Source organism: Phascolarctos cinereus, unplaced genomic scaffold (assembly GCF_003287225.1).
Source record: "Phascolarctos cinereus isolate Bilbo 61053 unplaced genomic scaffold, phaCin_HiC Scaffold_5;HRSCAF=322, whole genome shotgun sequence".
NCBI lineage: Eukaryota > Metazoa > Chordata > Mammalia > Diprotodontia > Phascolarctidae > Phascolarctos > Phascolarctos cinereus.
The window spans coordinates 237825954-237846286 of record NW_027555958.1 but is presented as its reverse complement, the minus strand read 5'-3'; the positions used below and the strand labels follow the sequence as shown (position 1 = coordinate 237846286).

Sequence of the window (20333 nt, the reverse complement as noted above, 5' to 3'; positions counted from 1 at the left end):
AACAGGATGCAAGGATGGGGAACCCGTGGCCTTGAGGCCACCTGTGGCCCTCTAAGTCCTCAAGTGTGGCCCTTTGACTGAATCCAAACTTCAAAAAATAAATTCCCTTAATAAAAGGATCTGTTCTGTAAACTTGGACTCTGTCAAAAGACCTCACCCAAGGACCTAGAAGGCTATATGTGGCCTCAAGGTCCCAAGCTCCCCACCCTTGCTACAGGCTTACAACCAAGAATACCTTACCCAGAAAACTAAGCATAATTTTTTTTTTTTAGTGAGGCAATTGGGGTTAAGTGACTTGCCCAGAGTCACACAGCTAGTGAGTTTTTATGTGTCTGAGGCCGGATTTGAATTCAGGTCCTCCTGATTCCAGACCTGGTGCTCTATCCACTGCACCACCTAGCTACCTCTGAGTATAATCTTACAGAAGAAAAAGTGGACTTCCAAGAAGACCTGATGAAATGACCAGAGCTACATAGGAACTTTGAAATTCAAACAAAGGAGTTAAGAGAAGCATGAAAAGATAAACACGAATGAACAATTGTAAGGGACTAAACAAGGATAAACTACTTACATTCTAATATGGAGAAGTAGAAGGGAAGAGAATAAGCATTTATTAAGTGTCTACTATATGCCAGGCATTGTGCTAAGTGCTTTTTATAATTTATCCTGACACTTTATCTTAACAACCCTGCAAAGTAGGTACTATTATCACCCCCATTTTACAGTTGAGAAAACTGAGGCAGACAGCTAGTAAGTGTCTAAGGCCAGATGTGAACTCAGGTCTTCTAATTCAAAGTCCAGAGTTTATCTAGACCAGTCTATCCACTGCACTACCCTATTATCATCAGGCACCATAGAAAAATCTAATTAGAAGGCCAAGAATGGGTTGTCTTATATTTTGATGATCTTAAAAGAAGACCGGAAAGGGAATAGGACTGTACTACAAGGGAAAGGGAGAGGAAGGCTGGGGAAAATTATCTCACAGAATCAGGGTATGCAAGTAGAGGTATATTCAAACAAGGAGGAAGGAGTGGGGAGAGTGGCTGACACTTGAACTTTATTCTCATCTGCACACACACACAAACACACACACACACACACACACAAAGTAATACATTTCTGTACTCAACAGGGAAAAAGGAAGAAAAGGGGAGAGAGAAGAATTAGAGGAAGGGAGATTAAGAGAGGGTTGCCTATCGAAACAAACTCTAACAAAGAATGTACAAAAATATTTACAGCTCTTTTTGAGGTATTAAAGATTGGAAACAGTGAGGTTGCTCATCAACTGGGGAATGACTGAACAAGTTACAATACATAAATGTAATGGAATGCTGTTATGCTGTAAGAAATGATGAGGATGGTTTCAGAGAAACCTGGAGGGCTTGTATGAACTGATCTAGAGTGAGTGAGCAGAACTAAGAGAACAATGGGTCTCTCCTGACTCCAAATCTCAACAGATTCTATCTATCCCAATGTCCTTTGGAATCTGACTCCTGGATTTCAGAAGAACAATGATGAAATTTGCTAACAACCTCTTGATAAAGAGGTAGAGGATTCAGACTGCAAAATGAGACCAAAAAAACCTCTTTTTGGACACAGCCAATGTGGAAATTTGTTTTGCTTGACTCTACAGGTTTGAAACAGAGCTTTTGTTTTTCTTCCTTTCTCAATAGGGGCAGGGTGGAGTGAGAGAGAGAATGCAGATTTTTGCTAATTGACAAAAAATTAATTTAAAAATGATATTAGCTAAAAAAAGATAAAGCAGAGGGTGGAATAAAAAAGGTTACTACATCTTTTGAGAAGGTGACAAGCAGATTACAATACCCACATGACATTAAATTTCATATCAAACTGAAGACTTTTAGCCATATTTATCTTCCTTTACGATTAGGAGGCCTATCATAAACATCACAGACCTTGAGCATTATTTTCAGCATCCCTTCCAAGCTCTGCTGGCAGGATAAGATCCTCAAAAAGGGTCTTAAGCACAGGCTAACCCCAACACAAAAATAACATTACATTATGGGAACAGATGATAAACAGGACGCATGAATAGCTACTGTATAGGGAATGTTATGTGATAACTAAGAGAAGGGAGGGCAAGAGAATTTCTGTTAACATATATACGTAAGTTCATTCCTTGAGCACCTCAAACTAAGAAAGCATATCACCAAAGAGTAGCGATGTCAGTTGGAGGACAATTGAAATCTCTCTACTCTCAGCACGATGCCGCCGCAGCACCTTTCCCCATTTGCCCAGTACAGGGGCAGCTTTTATCTGAGAAAATATTAAAAAGTAAGGGACAGATGTGATTTCACTGCAGGTCATCTGCTAGTGGGTACATACACATTTCTGCTTTACCTGCACCACTGTTCCCATTTGGGTGAGGGATGATGACAAGCAGATGATTACAGAGCTAACTTCAGTCAATCTTTCAGCTTAAAAAAAAAAAGCCTGAGAGAATACTGTTTCACAAGCTACCCAAAGGACTTCTTGGATTGCTGAGACCTCTCTTCCAACCTCACCTAGGCCGAAGCCTGTTAGGTATCCAATAATGCCGACTAGCTCTGCAAGCTGCTGATAGCGTTCCTCTCTGTGGCTGGTTACAATTTTCTTCCTTTTATTACCGTAGCCTTCTGCCAGAGAAGTTCTCTGTTTATTCTGCTTCCTCAATAACCATGATTCCCACAAATATCTCCATCAACGTCCCAAAGAATTTATGGAATAACTTCAAGTCAGTGAGTAAATGGTACCTCTTTATCCGTTATGCCTGAGAATACCATATACAGAGGAAAAGTAGATGACTATCATTTCTTTATATCTTTTAAATATGGAAAGAAGCTGGATTCCTGATGGCCTGATCTCCTTCTAATGACCACCTCTCTAAAACTGATTCCTCGGGCTTCCTTATTTTTGCCAAGAATGCTACTTACTGCCACTTATCCTATCACCTATGCTTGAAATCTCAGTTATCTTTGCTTCATCGGTGACCCGATCCTGTTTAATTTTCCTCTTTGATTTCTCTCAAAACCTTTCCTTCTTTCTATTCACACTGCTAGCCTAGCACATGTTCCTCATTACCACCTGACTGAACCACTTCCACAGCTTGCTAACTGGTCTCCCCACTACTAATCCTTAGCTATCCTGAAGACATCTTTCAATCAGCTAGCCAGCTGACAGAAGAATCTTTCTCAGGCTCACGTCACCCTGCGTAAAGCCTTTCAATAGCTATCTACTGCCTAAGGAAGAATTCCAAACTCTTTCAGGTCACCTGACCCCTCCCCACTTTTTTGGCTTACTTCACATTGCTGGCCTTCTGTCTGCTGGGCTCCTTCAGTCTTGCATAGGATTTTGTAACCTATCTTCATTTCTTAGAATAATCTATGGTTACCAAACCCTTTTTGGTCTAGATTTGCAACTTGTTGACTTACGGAATTATTACTGAGAGGAAACTGTACCTATGAATGCAAATCAGCAACCATCCTATGATTTAAGTCTTAGAGAGTTGCCTGGAGTACTGAAACCCGGGACCTGAACCTAAGGCTTCCTGACTTTGAGACTGGTTTTACATTCACCACACTATGCTATCTCTCATTTGTGTTCAATCTAAATTTAGGTTTTGTGTCCTTCTCACACCTTGAAAGCTTTAAAAGGCAAGGTTCATGTCTTAATTTTATCTCTACCTTTCCCAGCAGCTAGCAAAGTACTTGGCACATAGTAGACACTTAGTTGTTTACTCCTCTAACCACAAAGTCATACTGTAAGGATTAAAGCGGACCTGGGCCAGAAGAGAGCAAGTAACTCCCTTTAAACCAAACTCAATCCTGTCGAAATCTAAGCATTCTATAAAAACAAAGACCATTCAACCAGACAACTTTGTTTTTCAATGTAAGGAGAAGTAGCAGCCCCGTTATTAGGGATTATTAAAACCCAAAGCACATAAATTCCACAGAAGTAAATGCTATAAATGTCAAAAAAAAAAAGCAAACAACATTGTTCTGGTTCTACTTATTTTAGGCTGCTCAAAAATAACCCATCTTTTTTTACAAGGACTTAGTTGGGATGTCATACTTCTTGCCCTCCATTTTTTTTGTCCTTTGGAATATATTCAAGTAAGTAGTTACTGCTAGGGAACCTCAGTACATGACCACAACAAAAAATAGCAAATAGTTGCAAATCACACTCACATTCCTATTTTCTAGCTTTTAAAATATTACCTTGTAACAAGAATCAATGGCCCAGATCTAGGCACTGACAAATATTTGGGAAGTAAAGGCAAATAATCCTATTCTTGGCTTGGACTATCTGAAGCACCCAATTCTAACTCATTGCAGACCCTACAGAAAATAGTGGAAAGGGATGGGTTATTTTCAAAGGAGCTAACCTAAAAGCAGCACATTTGGAGTCCTAATTGTAATCTGGTGTTAAGATGACTGCATGGTAGGGAGAGTTACAGAGGGGCCAGTTTGGATGGGAAAAGACACCTTTGGAATGACAAAGACCAATATGGACTGCGTATAACTCCCAAAACTTAGGCTCCCCTAGCAAAAGAGGCAATGTGTCAAGGAATGAGACAGGCAGCAGCTTACTCAGTCATTAAACTTTATCTATCTATCTATCTATCTATCTATCTATCTATCTATCTATCTATCTATCTATCTACCCAAACTGCATCATGTCCTAAGTAGCTTGAGAAGAGATGAACAACTTGATTAATTCTACAAAAAAAATTCCTTCTTAGCTTTACTTATAATGAAATAGAGAAAAATCTATCATCAAGGGGTTCATTAATGTATGAAAGTTAACCTATTCACAGCAAATACAGATAAATGACAAATCAGTAAATTAAACCCTCATTTGCTAGTATAATACAGGAATTTCTTTGTTGTAAAAGATTATCGGAATAATTGTAACAATTATTATTATGATTACTTATACTACTAAACTCTCAAGACACTCAGTCACATAACAACAGAACTGACTACAGAAATTTCTTTTTTGAGTACCTGGGTACTACTTCAAAACTACTTTTAAAAAAAGGTTAGTTAGGAAGAGTTAAAGCAATAATTTTACATATTTGAAAAAAAAGAAAAAAAGCAAAATGTAGATGCACCACTTACCTATCAGACCCTTCTCAAGAGTAAAGGTTTTGTTTGTAAACATACATTCAAAAGCCACAAGGTGGAAAACTTTGTTCACTGTGTTGTGTGTCCCAACTATTCGAACATACCTGAAGGAAAAGCAAGAAAAAGAAATGTGTTTACAACAGTGAGTTATCACCACCAATCTAAAGATAACTGAATAAGATATACTTGGTAAACATATCATAGCAAACAATTATGTACAAGGGAAAAAGAGTAAAGGAGACCATGTACTTGATTTCAGACCTCATACTTGCTTTCAAAGGGCTTGGCTCCAAGTGAACCAAAAAGAATTACAGCAAATTAAAGAAATGCCACTTTCCTGACAATTACGTAGAACTTGAATTTGATATATCTAGAAAACCAAAAGTTCCTGTCTAGTTCAACCTTGGAATGTCAGGTAAAATTACATGTCTAGAAGACATTTGCAGTTGAAAATTATAAATAATTTCTTAACTCCACTTGTGGTAAGAATGCCTCCAATTCTCCAACAAACACAGACATAAACATACCTTTCCCCACCCCTCCATCAACCAAGTCATGTATTTTCAAACAAAATGAAGTATCCTACTAACTGAAGATAAACAATAAATCAATGGTGTTTTCTTATTTAAAAGAAAAGCAAAATTAAACCTAAAAGCCTCAAACTAACCACATATTTCCTTGTCTTAATTTTGTTTTTAAATCTTTATTGGTAAATTAACTCCTTATACTCACATCAAACACCAACTTCATTCCTGCTGAAACCCTTTCCTGACTACAAGAAATGGTTATCAAATCTAGTCTAGGCTTTGCAATATCCATCCTTTTCTTTGGACTTCCCTCTCTGCTGCACAGAACGGGCATCTGCAGAGTCTCATTGAACAGCTCTTGAACATAGTAGCCTCTTCACCCTTTGTATTACCCTGGAGGCTTCACCTTTGACAAACAAGCATTAACCTTAGATCAGCCTGTTTCCTTCACTTTCCAAAGGGACAAGATGGTTCACAGGTTAACGAACAGACAAATTCACTCTTATGAGTGCTACACAATCCCACATGGAGTACAAGACACAAGTCTTTTTAAATTTTTTTTTAAATTGAGGGAAAATAACTTGATTAACTGATAATTCTCTCTCAAATTATCTAGTATCCACAACGAAGGAAGGTGCATTATAAAGGAACAGATTTCAATGAAGAGATGGAAGAATGGATATTTTTTTTTGTAAAATCCTCTGCTGTATAAAAACAAGGTTCCATTTAGCTGAAAATTTTATTTCCAAGTTAATACTGTTCACTAAGTCAGTGATTTTCTCATTTTTCATTATTCCAAGTTAACTTTATAATATAAATGCTGGTTTTTTTTAAAGCTCTAAGTAGACTTATTCTGGATTTTATACTATGGGCTATTTCATTTCCTCTTTCCTCCACCCCACCTCCCCCTTCTAGCTTGAATCTTGGGGCATTCCCTGTGCACTTCATTTAGCCATCTGCTTCTCAACATGAGTTGATCACTCATCATCAAAACCAATATAAATGTTATTTCTTAGACATACAGCTTTGAGGAAAAATGCACACAGCAGGGAGACACCACTCTTTCCAAAGACAGTCAAAAGCAGCTGCTGGATCTCGCTGTCTGACCAGACCCCTATGGCTAAAGAGGAGGTCAGCCTTAATCAGCGCTGTTGCCTTCAAGGAGGAGACAAAGCAGCTATGCTGATTTAACTGGGTCTGGGGGGTTTTATTTTGCTGAGTTTTGAAAGGTCTAAGCAGTACAGGATTTCAACCATCACTGGCTGCAACAACCCTGTTGGCAGCTTTCTGGAAGGGAAGGGGTGTTAAACTTGGCACCTTGGTCAGAATCTAATTTTGTAAATTTCCCTCAACCCACAGCAACTCGACCATCATCAAATTTTCAACTGTATCTAGCAGGGACAAAGTGTGGAAGTGCCGCTCTCAGCAACCCATACATAGTCAGGGGAGAGGTTTGGTGGAATTAGATCAGAGCACTTTCCCAGCAATGCTGGATGAACCAAGTAGAGACTCTTCATATAAAGCTATTTGGGGGCTGGTGCCCCACATGGAAATTTTCTGGGTTTTAGGTCTCTACCACAGAAAAAAGATTGCTATGTCTAAGGTCTACATGACCTTACAGGATCTAGAAGTTCCCTCTCAGTTTCTTATTAAAATATTCCTGTGCTGACATCCAGATCTCTCCCCAGTGCTCCTCTGCCTTTTTTTCACACAATACTGAACCAGCCTTTCCATGTTGAAAAGATAGGTCAATTTTTTCCTTGACAATAACCAGCTAACCTGGGAATGGAAAATATCAGTTAAAAAGGAAAATGTTTGCCAAAATGACTTACTTTACAACCCTAAAGCTGATTATGGCAAACACAATAACAGATATATGTAGTTGGTAAAGCACTCTGGGACATCATTAGATTTTTTAAAGTGCTATATAAAGTAGAATATGTCATCTCTAATGCATAATCCTGAGGTCAAATTAGCAATTTACTACTGTAGATCACACTTCTTGATTAGCCTGTTAAATATAACACCCTTAACAAGTTTAATTACTCCAGTTCTGTAATAATCTCTATGTCCCTATAAGCTTGCTGTATAGTTTACAAAAATATCATGGAAAGATTGACTAAGGCTGTGCCTTCCCCCCACCTTTTTTCCTCCCTACCCCTCCCAGATTGTCGGGACCGTTTTCTCTACTAAAATTCAAACTATAATACTCCCTGATGGAGTCAAATCAGAGATTGTCTGGTTTGGAATACTCCCAATATATAATGTGGTAGCTCAAAGATGTAAGTTATTAAAGGTTTTGCGGCATTTATTTCTTTCTCTTGCCTTGAAAAAAATCATTCTGGGTCTGGGTACAACCTAAACAATGAAAGCAGATAACACACATTTCCTTTCATATATGTATTTCTGAATAAAAGCTAAAGCTTAAGATTTTATTTTCCTTTCCTTTTTTATTTTCAACATCAGTTCTCAAATGTATAGCTAGCCTCAGATTTAAACTGATAATAGGAGCATTGCTGGCAGTTGGCTTTATCAAGACTGTAGAGGGACACTGCTGGAAAAATATAACAGACATTCTTTGTTCTCTCTAAGGCCCTCTACACCAGCTCAGCCAGTTGGAAGATAATTAAAACTTAAACAGTGCTGAGGAAGGCAGATATGCAACAGATTGGCCATTTCTGATGAGGATGGATGCTGCAGGCAGGAAGCCCTGTGCAACAGTCTGTTTTCAACCCTGCCTTTGCTTTCCCTTTTGACAACTCTAGGCCATTTTCTGTTCTCCCATGAAAGCTGAATTTCAAATACAGTATGAGAAGGGGTTGTTTAATTACGGAAGTTCCTAGGAACCTTTCCTTTATGAGAGGTTGGAACCCTTGGCAACACACAGGAAGGGAGTTGGTTTTACTGAGACTGAAAGCTGTTCTTCAGTCTAAAGAAACAGAAAACACTACCCTCAATTTATTATTTTTTTTCTTTTGCTTGTTACATGAGAATGATAATAGTCAGTCAGTAAGCATCTATTAAGTGCTTACCAGGTGCCAAGTATTTTACTAAGTGCTACAGATACAAATACAAGTAGAAAGAAAGGCAGTCCCTGCCCTCAAGGAGCTTACATTCTAAGCAGTGCCATCATTTCATTCCGTGTTATTTGGTTTACCCTTGGAAGGCAGAAGTTCCTAACCCATGTCTCCATCTTCTCTAGCATTTAGGAAGCTTTCATCCTCAAGAAATAATATGACATACGTTTAATGTAAAGAATCCTGGGGGGAGAGGGGGAGAAGAGAAATGGTTGAAGAAAGGTAGTAATACACCTGCAGAACTTAATGCCTCAGTAGTCTCCAGTTTGTAGACTTTACAGTCAACAAATATATAGGTAATTAAAGTCCTTTTATTCCCTACTCTAAGTCAAGTGACTACCTATTAGAATCTCTTCAGTAGAAATATTAATACAAAACAAAATTTAACTCAGTGAGGTCTATTTTAAATGAGTGTGAATAAGAACAACCAAAGTCAAAATCAGAAATAGTTTAAGATTGGCCACCAGGATAAGATTTTATCAAGTAACTGTATCCAGATAATGAGCCCAGAAGGGAAACCAGGTCTTTGCTATGGTCAAAATGAGGTACTTAAGATACATCCGATACAGAATATTCTTGGAAAATAGGTGGTACGCTATATACCTGGGGTATGGATCTGTAAGTGCCAATATTTGTTACTTGCCCACCGCTCACCATCAGTTAAGACTGTACATTAATACTCAATGGTAAGCAAAGTCTCTTTCCCAAGAGTCATATGCTGTGCTCCTCCAGGTCTTTTCCTATGGTCTAGGGTTCGTTATTGTTATTATCAAACCCAAAGTATGGAAATGGGAATAACTATTGGTCTTGTTGTTAGGGCAGCAAGTAGAAAATCATTTATTGAAACAATGACAAAGGAGTTGTAAGCTATAGGAAAAGCATGATAAAACAGAAAATATTTGTTATTTTCTAAGGAAATCTTTTCCAGCAGTGACTTGTTCTCTAGTAACAGCTACAAAGTGCCTCTGAAGTATTTGGTTTTTTCATAAAAGGAATTGAGAGAATCAAAATATTGTTCCAAAGTCAGCCCAAAGTGGTTACTGGCTTAAATGATGGCCTAAATGCTAAATGAATACTGGCTTTGAGAACTGTTTTAACATGTTCAAGTATACTTTTACTACCAAATTGAAAGGCAACTGAAATGACAAAGATTCTTGTTTTCCAGAAGCAAACAGTTTCTTGTGTAACAAGGATAAGATGGCTAATTTAAATCACTACATGACTCAACTCTATCTGCTATTTTGCTATAAAAAATAATTTGTACTTTTAACTGTCAGAAGTTCAATGCCTTCTCTCTTCTGAAAAAAAAGCATTAATAATTAAAAGACATGAGGCTTCTGAGTCGTTTTTTGGCTTCTTTCATTTCTCAAATCTAAACATATTTCTACATCATACTTTTTGCTATCTTTCACGAGCAACAGAGACATCACCCCAAGTCTAAGACGATTTCATTTGGAAGATATTGTCAAGTTCTTTGAAGGATTTCTCTGAGTGTTCATCCTGTGCAACAGAACATTTTCAGTGCATATGATATGATTTCACAGTGGCCTTTTTCCTATTCTCATCGTAAGTAGTACTACCAGACGACAAAATGGAGAGAGGTTGTGGTCTTAGACAAGAAAAGGGCAAAGCTACTTCTTGATATGAGAATATTACATTTGGAGTCAGTGGTTCATTCTCAGCTCTGTCACTCATAAACTGTGTAACTTTGGGCAAGTCACCAGAACTCACTGGGCCTCAGTTTCTTTATATGTAAAATGAGGCAACTGGCCTAAACAACCTCCAAATCCCTTAAGGTCTAAAATTTATAATCTGATAATTTTAAAGTATCCTATGGAATGCTGTTTCCCTGATGCCTTTGGACACAATGAAATTTTCAAGCACCCTCCCCCTTCCCCTTTTGACTAAGGAGAATTTATATGCAACCCATACATTTAGTTTCATCTTTCTTTTGTCTTCTGATTTCATCATTCAACAAGCATTTTTTAAGCACTGATTACTCTGTGCTAAGCAACGAAGATGCTTTTTTGAAAAAGCAGAAAACTAACTAAAAAATGCGCCTTACCCTCAAGGAGCCTACATTCTAATGAGGGAAACAATATGTAAATGACTAGGTAAAAAGACCTCTATAACTCTATCATGAAGTTATCAATAAAGCTTCTTAAATAATTTAGAGCTGTCCCAAATTGAAACTGGTTACTTCAAGAGGTAGTAATTTAACTCCTTACCAGAGATCTTCATATAGAAACTGAATGTCTACTTACTGGATATGTTAGGGTAGTTTTACTACCAAATTTTCAGGGAAGGGTTGGGTCAGATGACTGCTAAGGTCTCTTCCAACTCTAAAATTCTATAATTCTATGATTGAGTACACATGTGGTCTAATTCTAAGTTAAGTCAATTTGTTGGTCACTGATAAAGATATCACATTTACAGTACCTGGGAATATCAACTGGCAACCAAATGTCAAATAGGCAGATAATCCAAAGAGTCTTGGGAATAGTTATACCACTTGCCTTGCTTCAAACCCAGTGCCTGAAGCCATCGTCTAGGAGAGCACAGACTACAAAGAAAAGGCCTGGAACACCACTACCACCAACTGCCAACCAACTATCATCAAAAGGGTAGACAAAGCAATCCAGCCTAGATGAAGCAGCCACGCACCCTGAGGGAGAGACCTCAGTAGTACAAAGTAGGTCAAAATATCACCACTATCTTAACTGCTGACTTTCCTTAGATCCAGAATGGAGATAGAGAATCAAGGACTCTGAATTCAAAGACCCTGGATAGTAGCAATGTCTTCCAGAACACCAGTCTTGACTCTATGCAGAGATGGATGCTGCCATTATTCAGGAAATCAACCCTTCTGGAGATGTGACCTGGCAACTGCTTCTGTAGGTGCTGTAGTCCCAACTTCCTCAGCAGTGACAGATACTAAAGACCAAAAAAAGTAAATTCTTGGCACAAAAGTCCTTGGCACTATCAGATGATTCAACATCAGAAATGGAAATGACATTAAAAAGGATGCATTGACATCTGCTTTACTGCTGCACTCTAAGAACCCCAGGGTCTTTTGATCTCCTTGTAGATGAAATCCTCCAAGAACTGAATGTAGTAGAATATGTGCTCCTTAAGAGTGCAGATTGTTTTATTTTTTTATTTGCATCCAGTGTCAATTTCACCTTTGCTACATCTCTAATACACCTCCTTCTCTCCTCTAACACTGCCATCAATCTAGTGCAGGCTCTCATTACTTCATTCCAGGATTATTATAATAGCCTCCTGGAGGGTCTGCCTGCCTCAGGTCTCTCCCCACTCCAATCCATCTTCTATTCGGCCACACACTCCACACCTCCCCTGATCAGTAAACTCCATTGGCTCCCTGTTTCCTCCAGGATCAAATACAAAATGCTCTGTTTAGCATTCAAAGTCCTTCATAACCTACCCTTCTCCTACCTTTCCAGTCTTCTTATACCTTACACCCCAAGGTGTACTCTGATCTACTGACAGTGGCCTCCTGAATAGTGCATGGACAAGACACTCCATCTCTGGGTTCCAGGTATTCTCTCTGCCTGTCCCTCATGCCTGGAATGCCCTCCCTCCTCCATTTAGACTACCTATCTCCCTGGCTTCTTTTACTTCAGCTGACGCATAATATATTCTGCTCCAGCCTTTTACCTTTACCCTGTCACTCTTTTTCAAATGCGTTTCCTGTAAACAACCCATTGTAGGATTATGGTTTTTAATCCATTCTGCAATCTGTTTCCGTTTTATGGGAGAGTTCATCCCATTCACATTCACAGTTATGATTACTATCTGTGTCTTTTTCTCCATCCTTCCCCCCTCATTTATTCTTTTCTTTCTTTTTCCTTTCCCCCCTTCACTAGTGTTTTGCTTTTGACCACTGCCTCCTTCAGTCCCTCCTCCCTTTTATTATCCCTTTCCCTTTTCTTCCCCTTTACTCTTACTGCTTCTTCCCTCCCTTCTTTCCTCCCCTCCCTTTTCTTTCCCCTTTTCCCTCCTACTGCCTATAGGGCAAGTTAGAGTTCTATTCCTGATTATGTTATGCCCTTCTTGAGCCAAATCTGATGAGTAAGGTTCAAACAATGCTCTCCCCCCCCCTTCTTTCCCTCTGCTGTAATAGGATTTTGTGTCTTTTCCTGTAATGTAATTTACCCTTGTCTGCCTCCTCCTTTCTCAGTACATTTTCTAAGATCAGATTGATCCACTTATTTGGATCCATTTAACCCACTTGATTAGATTTTTTTTTATCATTACATCAAAGTCAACTAATATCCACCCTCTTTATGTATACTCCTTTAACATGGTGTAATAACAATACAGTTCTCAAGGGTTGCAAGTGTCATATTCCCTTGTAGGGGTTTAAACAGCCCCCCTTATTAACAACATATTGTATCTTTCTGTCCATTTACCTTTTTATGTCCTTCTTGAGTCCTGTACTTGAAGATCAAATTTTTTGTTGAGCTCTGGTCTTTTTATCAGGAAAGTTTGGAAGTCTCCTATTTCGTTGAATATCCATCTCCTCCCTTGAAAAATGATGCTCATTTTTGCTGGGTAATTGATCCTTGGCTGCATTCCAAGCTCCTTTGCCTTACAGAATATCATGTTCCATGCCCTGGTCTTTTAATGTAGAAGCTGCAAGGTCCTGTGTAATCCTGACTGTGGTTCCATGATATTTAAATTGTTTCTTTCTGGCTGCTTGCAGCACCTTCTCTTTCATCTGGTAATTTTGGAATTTTGCTATTATATTCCTTGGTGTTGTCAATTTGGGATCTCTTTCAGGTGGTGATCAGTGGATTCTTTCTATGGTTATTTTCCCTTCTGGTTCTAGGACTTCTGGGCAGTTTTCCTTTATGATTTCCTGAAAGATACTGTCCAGGCTCTTTTTTTCATCATTTTCAGGTAGTCCAATAATTTTTAAATTGTCTCTCCTGAATCGATTTTCCAGGTCGTTGTTTTACTGATGAGGTATTTTATTTTCATCTATTTCATTTTTTTTTGTTTCTGTTTGACTGATTCTTGCTCTCTCATAGAGACATTAGTTTCCATTTGTCCAATTCTAGTTTTTAACAGATTGTTTTCTTCTGTTAGTTTTTGTACTTCCTTCTTCAATTGGCCAATTGTGTTTTTTAGGGACTTGTTTCTTCAGTGTACTCTTCTGTTAGTTTTTGTACTTCCTTCTTCAATTGGCCAATTGTGTTTTTTAGGGACTTGTTTTCTTCAGTGTATTTTTTTTCCAATTGGCCAATTGTATTTTTGAAGGACTCTTCCACCTCTCTCATTTGACTATTAAAATCCTTCTTGAGCTCTTCTAAGAAGGCTTTTTGGGCTTCAGACCAGTTCATATTCCCTTTTGTTGTTGCAGATGTGGGTTTGTTCACAATGTTGTCCTCTTCAGAATTTCTGTCTTGATCTTCACTCTTCTCATAATATGAATCTATGGTACATTTCTTTTTACTCATGGTGTTTCTTTATTCCCTGGCCTTTAAAGAGATTGAGCTCTCCTGCTGGGGAACAGAGGGCACTGACCCAAGCTTCTTGTGTTGGGAGCCTAGGTCTTGGTCACTGGCTTTGTGTGCTGGGGCCTCTTATGTTGGCAATTGGAGGCTGTAGGTTTCTGGCAGCTTACCTCATGTTGGGCTGGAATCAGCAAGGAGGCTTTAGGAAGCCTTTAGGTTGCTTTCTTCACCTCCTTTCAGATGAATGCCGCATGGTACTTATCTGCCTGGGGCCCCTTGTAGTTCTGCCTCCCTTATTTTTGCTGAGGCACTGGGAGACCCGTTTGCTGGGCTGCTACACTGCTGCTCCCTGTCTTTCTTCTAGTTCAGCTGTTCCAGGGTTTTTTCCTGGGGTGATATTTTCTGGGTTTTCAGAGGTTGACAGGGGAGAGTGAGAGCCACTGCCTTTTCACTCTGCCATTTTGGCTCCCGGAAGCAGAAGTCCCCTGGCTTCTTTTAAGTCCCAACTAAAAATCCACCTTTATTCCCTCTTAATTACAGTGCCTTCTCTCTGTCAATTATTTCCTATCTATACTCTACATAGCTTGTTTTGCACATATTTGTTTTGCATGTTGTCTCTCTCATTAGATTTTACGCTTCCTGATGGCAGGGAGTGTCCTTTATTTCTTTTTGTATCTCCAGCGCTTAGCACAGTGCCTATCACATAGTAATAGGTACTTAATAAATATTAACTGATTTCATGCAGTATTTTAATAAATACATTTTCATTTCTTTTTTCTAGACTGTCTAAAAACTATATTAATTCTTAGCATCATCTTACTTAGCATCACTTTACTATTATTCCAAATGGAAAGGGGTAACACAAGACAGAGCCATTTAAAATTTGTCAGTTTCATGGGTTGCCATGGTCAAAGAATTCCTCACCTCATGGCCAACCTACTTGTAGTGAACCTCTCTATAAACACGGCTAGGTTGGCCCTTAGATAGCAGACTCAGTCTGTCACCAGGGACTATATTCAAAACTTTTCCAGTATGGTAAAATGTACCAGCGCTTATGATTTTCTAATACAGTGTTTGAGAACCCTGCATACCTCTACACCACAATAAAGCTTTGGAGTAAGACTTCATAGAGCTTTACCTTCAATAGGGAATCTCTTCATGCACATATTAAGATAGACAAGATTTCTTAACAAATATAACCACACATGTAACTATGTTCAACAGTGCTCTGATTATTAAGTTCAGAAGGTGGGGGCGTGAAACAAGAAGTGTATGGTTACCAGTGGTGTTCACCGCTGGTTTAATATTCCAGACAGTAATAAGAACATAGATGAAAAATGACTATTTTCAGACTATAACACATGCTATTAGATAGTCTGCCCATGGAGTTGGTGAGTCAGTATACATACACACATACACACACACACACACACACACACGCACAGACACACACACATATATACACACACTATATACACACACACACACACACACATACACACACATACACACATATATATGTCTGTGACAGGCAACACAGAGGAATGAATTGGGATGAAAACTGAACAGGAAGAAAGCAGGCTTTAATGAATCTGAGAAATTACACAAAGCTTTTGGTGACCTCAAGTTGTTCCCTGGCACAAAAACCCATTTTTGTAAAACACAGATGTTCTCCTGGTAATGCTTTCTTCTGAATCTTCAATTACTTTGTATATTGCATATTTTTGTATTTATTTATCAGGGCATACAATGCTCCCACCAGCAGAATGTAAGTTCCTTGAGGACAGGGACCATTTCACTTTTGTCTTTGTATCCCCAGCCCTTAAGACAGTGTCTAACACACAGCAGGCACTCAATAAGTGTTTAATTAATCTGAAAGACATAATTTCCAAAGAATCAAAACTGAGGTGACCCAAAGGACCACCCATACAAGATGGGCACAAGAAAGCTATATGTAATACATACAGATATATGGGTATCTTAAGGGTTCCAACTGGTATTCACAAAATGCAAAAAAGACCTACTAGAAAGTTTTTAGCTACATAGGATGGAGCCTTTGCGGAGGATATATGAAAGAAAATGGATAAACCTTGCCCACGGTGAAGAAGCCTGAATAGGCTGTGATCATATCACTGAGCAAGGATACAATAAAAATGATCTTCTAACTTGAACGAAAAGATATGGTAGCTGATTTGATTAGCTTAGTATTATATTAGCAAACTACTAACAGGTCTGAAGGACAAACACTGAGGACCTTCAGCTGCATAATCTCCAATTATAGATATGGTTATCACAGGAGAAGAGTTTTATGAGTTCTTCCTAGGATCATGGCTTTGTTGTAAGTGTTGGAGGCCAGTTATACTGCTTATCAGTGTAGAATGCAAGTGAAGCGCCTAATAAGCAGACTATGGAAGGCCGAGAGAGGAACTAGTCTGGAAATTGCTCTTACTATTCAGTTAATTTTCCTATTATTAGGTATTTTTTTGAGGGAGAGCATTATAAATTCCAGTGCCTTGTAGAAAAAGAAATGGAAGACTGAGGGTTAACATGAAAAAATATAAAATATTTTCTTATCATGAGAAAGGAAATGTTTAAAAAATAAGAGTAGGATAATTCTTGCTATTGTTTTATGCTGATGTAAACAAATTCTTACACAGGACTAGGATTAATTTTATTACACAATAAAACATTTGAAATTAACACAAAAGTATTTGAAGGAATAAAACTAAACTGCTAAAATTTCAATATTTCTATATTTTCACTAACTTCCAGCTCAAGATTCTGAGAATTAAAAAAAAAAAGTTTTATCTTTAAAATGATTGGGCTATTTTCCCCCAGTTAATGTAATAGATTATGTATTTCTATGAAAATATACAAATACCCAGCCATATCAGATCTCAGACCACATTACAATGCAGTAATCATCAAAACAATCTGGTACTGACTAAGAAATAGAGTGGTAACCAGAGCAGTGGAATAGATTAGGTACACAATACATAGTAGTAAATGACCACAGTAAACCAATGTTTGAGAAACTCAAAGACCCAAGCTTTTGGGTCAATTACTCATTATTTGAAAAAACTGCTGGGAAAAGTGGAAAACAGTGTGGCAGAAACTAGATTTAGAGTCCAACAACTCACACCTTATACCAAGATAAGATCAAAATGGGCATATGATTTAGACACAAAGGGTGATACTATGGGCATATTAGGGTAGCATGAAATAGTTTATCTGTCAGACCTATGGACAAGGGAAGAATTTATGAACAAATAAGAGATAGGAAGCATTACAAGATGTAAAAAAAATAATTTTAATTATATGAAATTAATAAGGTTCTGCACAAACAAAACCAACACAGCCAAGATCAGAAAGAAAGCAGAAAGCTGGAAAAAAGAAATGTTTATAGCAAGTGTCACTGAAAAAGGCCTTACATCTCTAATATATAGAGAATTGAGTCAAATTTATAAGAATACAAGTTATTCCCCAACTGATAAATGGACAAAGGATATGAACAGGCAGTTTTCAGAAGAAGAAATCAGAGCTATCTATAGTCATGTTAAAGAAAAATGCCCTAAATCACAATTGGGTAGAGAAATGCAAATTAAAATTACTCTGAGGTACTATCTCACACCATCAGACTGGTGAACATGACAGAAAAGGAAAATGATAAATGTTGGAGGGGAAGTGGGAAAATTGGGACACTAATGCCTTGTTGGTAGAGTTGTGAACTGATTCAACCATTCTGGAGACCATTTGGAATGATGCCCAAAGGGCTATAAAACTGTGCATACCCTTTGATCCATCAATACCATGACTAGGTCTGTATCCCAAAGAGATTTTTTTTTTAAAGAGGGAGGGGGGGTGAAAGGACATATATGTACAAAAGTATTTATGGCAGCTCTTTTGGCAAAGAATTGGAAGCTGAGGGGATGTCCATTAATTAAGGAATGGCTGAACAAGCTGTGATATCTGATTGTGATGAATACTATTGTGCTATAAGAAATGAAAAGCTGGAGAATTTCAGAAAAAACCTGGAAAGACTTACATGAGTTGATGCAAAGTGAAGTGATCAAACCCAGGAAAACATTATACATAGTAACAACAATACTGTATGATGAAGAACTGTGATTGACTTAGTTAGCTATTCTCAGCAATACAATAATTCAAGACAATTTCAAAGGATTCATGTGCCACCTCTAGAGAAAGGACTGATATAGTCTGAATGCAGATCAAAGCACACTACTTTTCACTTTCTTTAAGTTTTTCCATATTTCCCCACCTGGGTGGAGGAAGGGTTCCTGTATAGTCCCCCCACATACAACATGACTAATACGGAAATGTTTCACATGATTGTACATGTATAACTTAGATCAAACTGCTTACCAGCTCAGGGAGTAGAGAGGAAAGGGAGGAAGGGAAAGAATTTGGAAGTCAGAATTTTTAAAAAAAGAACGTTAAAAATTGTTTTTATGTGCAATCTGCAAAAAGTAAAATATTATTTAAAAGGAAAAGAAAACAGACAAATTAATCCAAAAGAATTTTTTAGTAAAAGGAACACGGAGTGAGCTTCTCTAGGAAGTCTAAGGAATTTTTTAAAAAAAATCAAATATGGCCTGTAACCACAAATCTGCCTAATATCTTAGTACTTAAGAAAAGTTTCTCTATTTTACACACAATCTTAATGGGTGCGCTTCTTTGTTATTTTTGGTCCGATGAATTGGTATCATGTTATTTGTTTGGTTTGTGCAGGTAGGTGAAAGAAGGAAGAATCTGGCTTTTCCTACAGACAATCTTAAAAATCTTTCTGTCCTGTTAATATTCAGTATCATGGATTTAATCTGTTGAAAAGGACTGACCTAGGTGAACTGAGAAACAGACTGAGGATTGCAGGCAAAAGCAAAAATAGACAAGTTGTGGTAGAGTGGAAAAAGCACTGGATCTGGAGTTGGAGTACACCAGATAAAATCCCCTCTTAGATACTTACTACCACTGTGAACTTGGACACATCTTTTAACTTCTCTGGGATTCAGTTTCCTCATTTGTAAGATGAAGAGGTTGTACTCTATGATTTCTAAGATCCCTTACATATCTATATCTGTTAGGCTAGTGGGGGTTGAGAAAAGAGCATGAAAAATAAGGAAATAATGAACCTTAATTTTAGACTTCTGAGTAATTAGAAATTCAATTCAACAATCATCTATTACATACCTCCTATGCGTGACATACTATGCTGGGTACTGAGGATACCAAGACAAGATACAAAAGAATGGGAGAGACCCTCAAGCTGAACGAGTTTCTTGTTGACAAAATATTAGCTGATTTTCATAATGAAAATACTGATACTTCATAGCACACAAAGCTCTCTAAACCCCTGTATCTCTAAGCATTGGAACCCTGGAAGAAAGTTCCAGTTCCTCAGACAACACAATACAATGTATTTTGGAAAAACAAACCCAAACCCAGAAACTCACACTTATAAATGTCATCCACTACTTCAGGGCTCACAGAATTTTCCTTCAGGAAATCTATACTGTCACCATGGTTAAATTCTGTGACCTAAGGGATCCATGAGCTTGCTACACATATTTCAAGCAAAGATACACTGATCTGGATACAAGGTTGTTAACCAGAACCCAAAGGCTGTGAATAAATGAGGATTCCAAACAGAAAACCTGAGAAGGATCCTCCCTTACCAGTGAAAGAAATAGAAACAATAGGAAAGGACAGAGAGAAGACATGCGTTTCTACTCTGTGTGCCAAAATTAGCATGAAGGATGTGATGTGCAATGTAGTATCTCAGGAGCTGCTAAAGCTGGAAATATATGATTGATATTGTCTAGAAGCCTGTACTACAGTTTTCAAATAGCATGAAGGATTATTAATCTTCAACTCTACTGGTGTGAGAGATTTTGCTGCTGAAATCTGTTATTCTGTTAGAACCAAAAGAAAGAAAAAAAGAAAAAAGCAAGATGTTATTTTGAATGGCAACCTACATGGCTATGGGGTTCAGGCTCAAGTGCGCAGTAGAAGGGAGTGGAAAGGATGAGGGCTTGAATGCAACATGTGTTTTTTGGATACCTTGCCTCATATTAAAATACAGCATTATGATTTTTTTCTTGGAGG

At 38.0% G+C, this 20333-nt stretch overlaps 1 protein-coding gene across 2 annotated transcripts in view; it reads right to left on the bottom strand.

Annotated features, from left to right (window-relative positions):
- BTBD9 (BTB domain containing 9) overlaps nucleotides 1-20333 on the bottom strand; it is a 516152-nt gene that overhangs the window by 199716 nt on the left and 296103 nt on the right. For both annotated transcript variants that reach the window (XM_078155391.1, XM_020999576.2), the window contains exon 7: nucleotides 5121-5230. In XM_078155391.1, the coding sequence (XP_078011517.1) occupies nucleotides 5121-5230 (110 nt within the window). The remainder of the gene's footprint in view (nucleotides 1-5120; nucleotides 5231-20333) is intronic.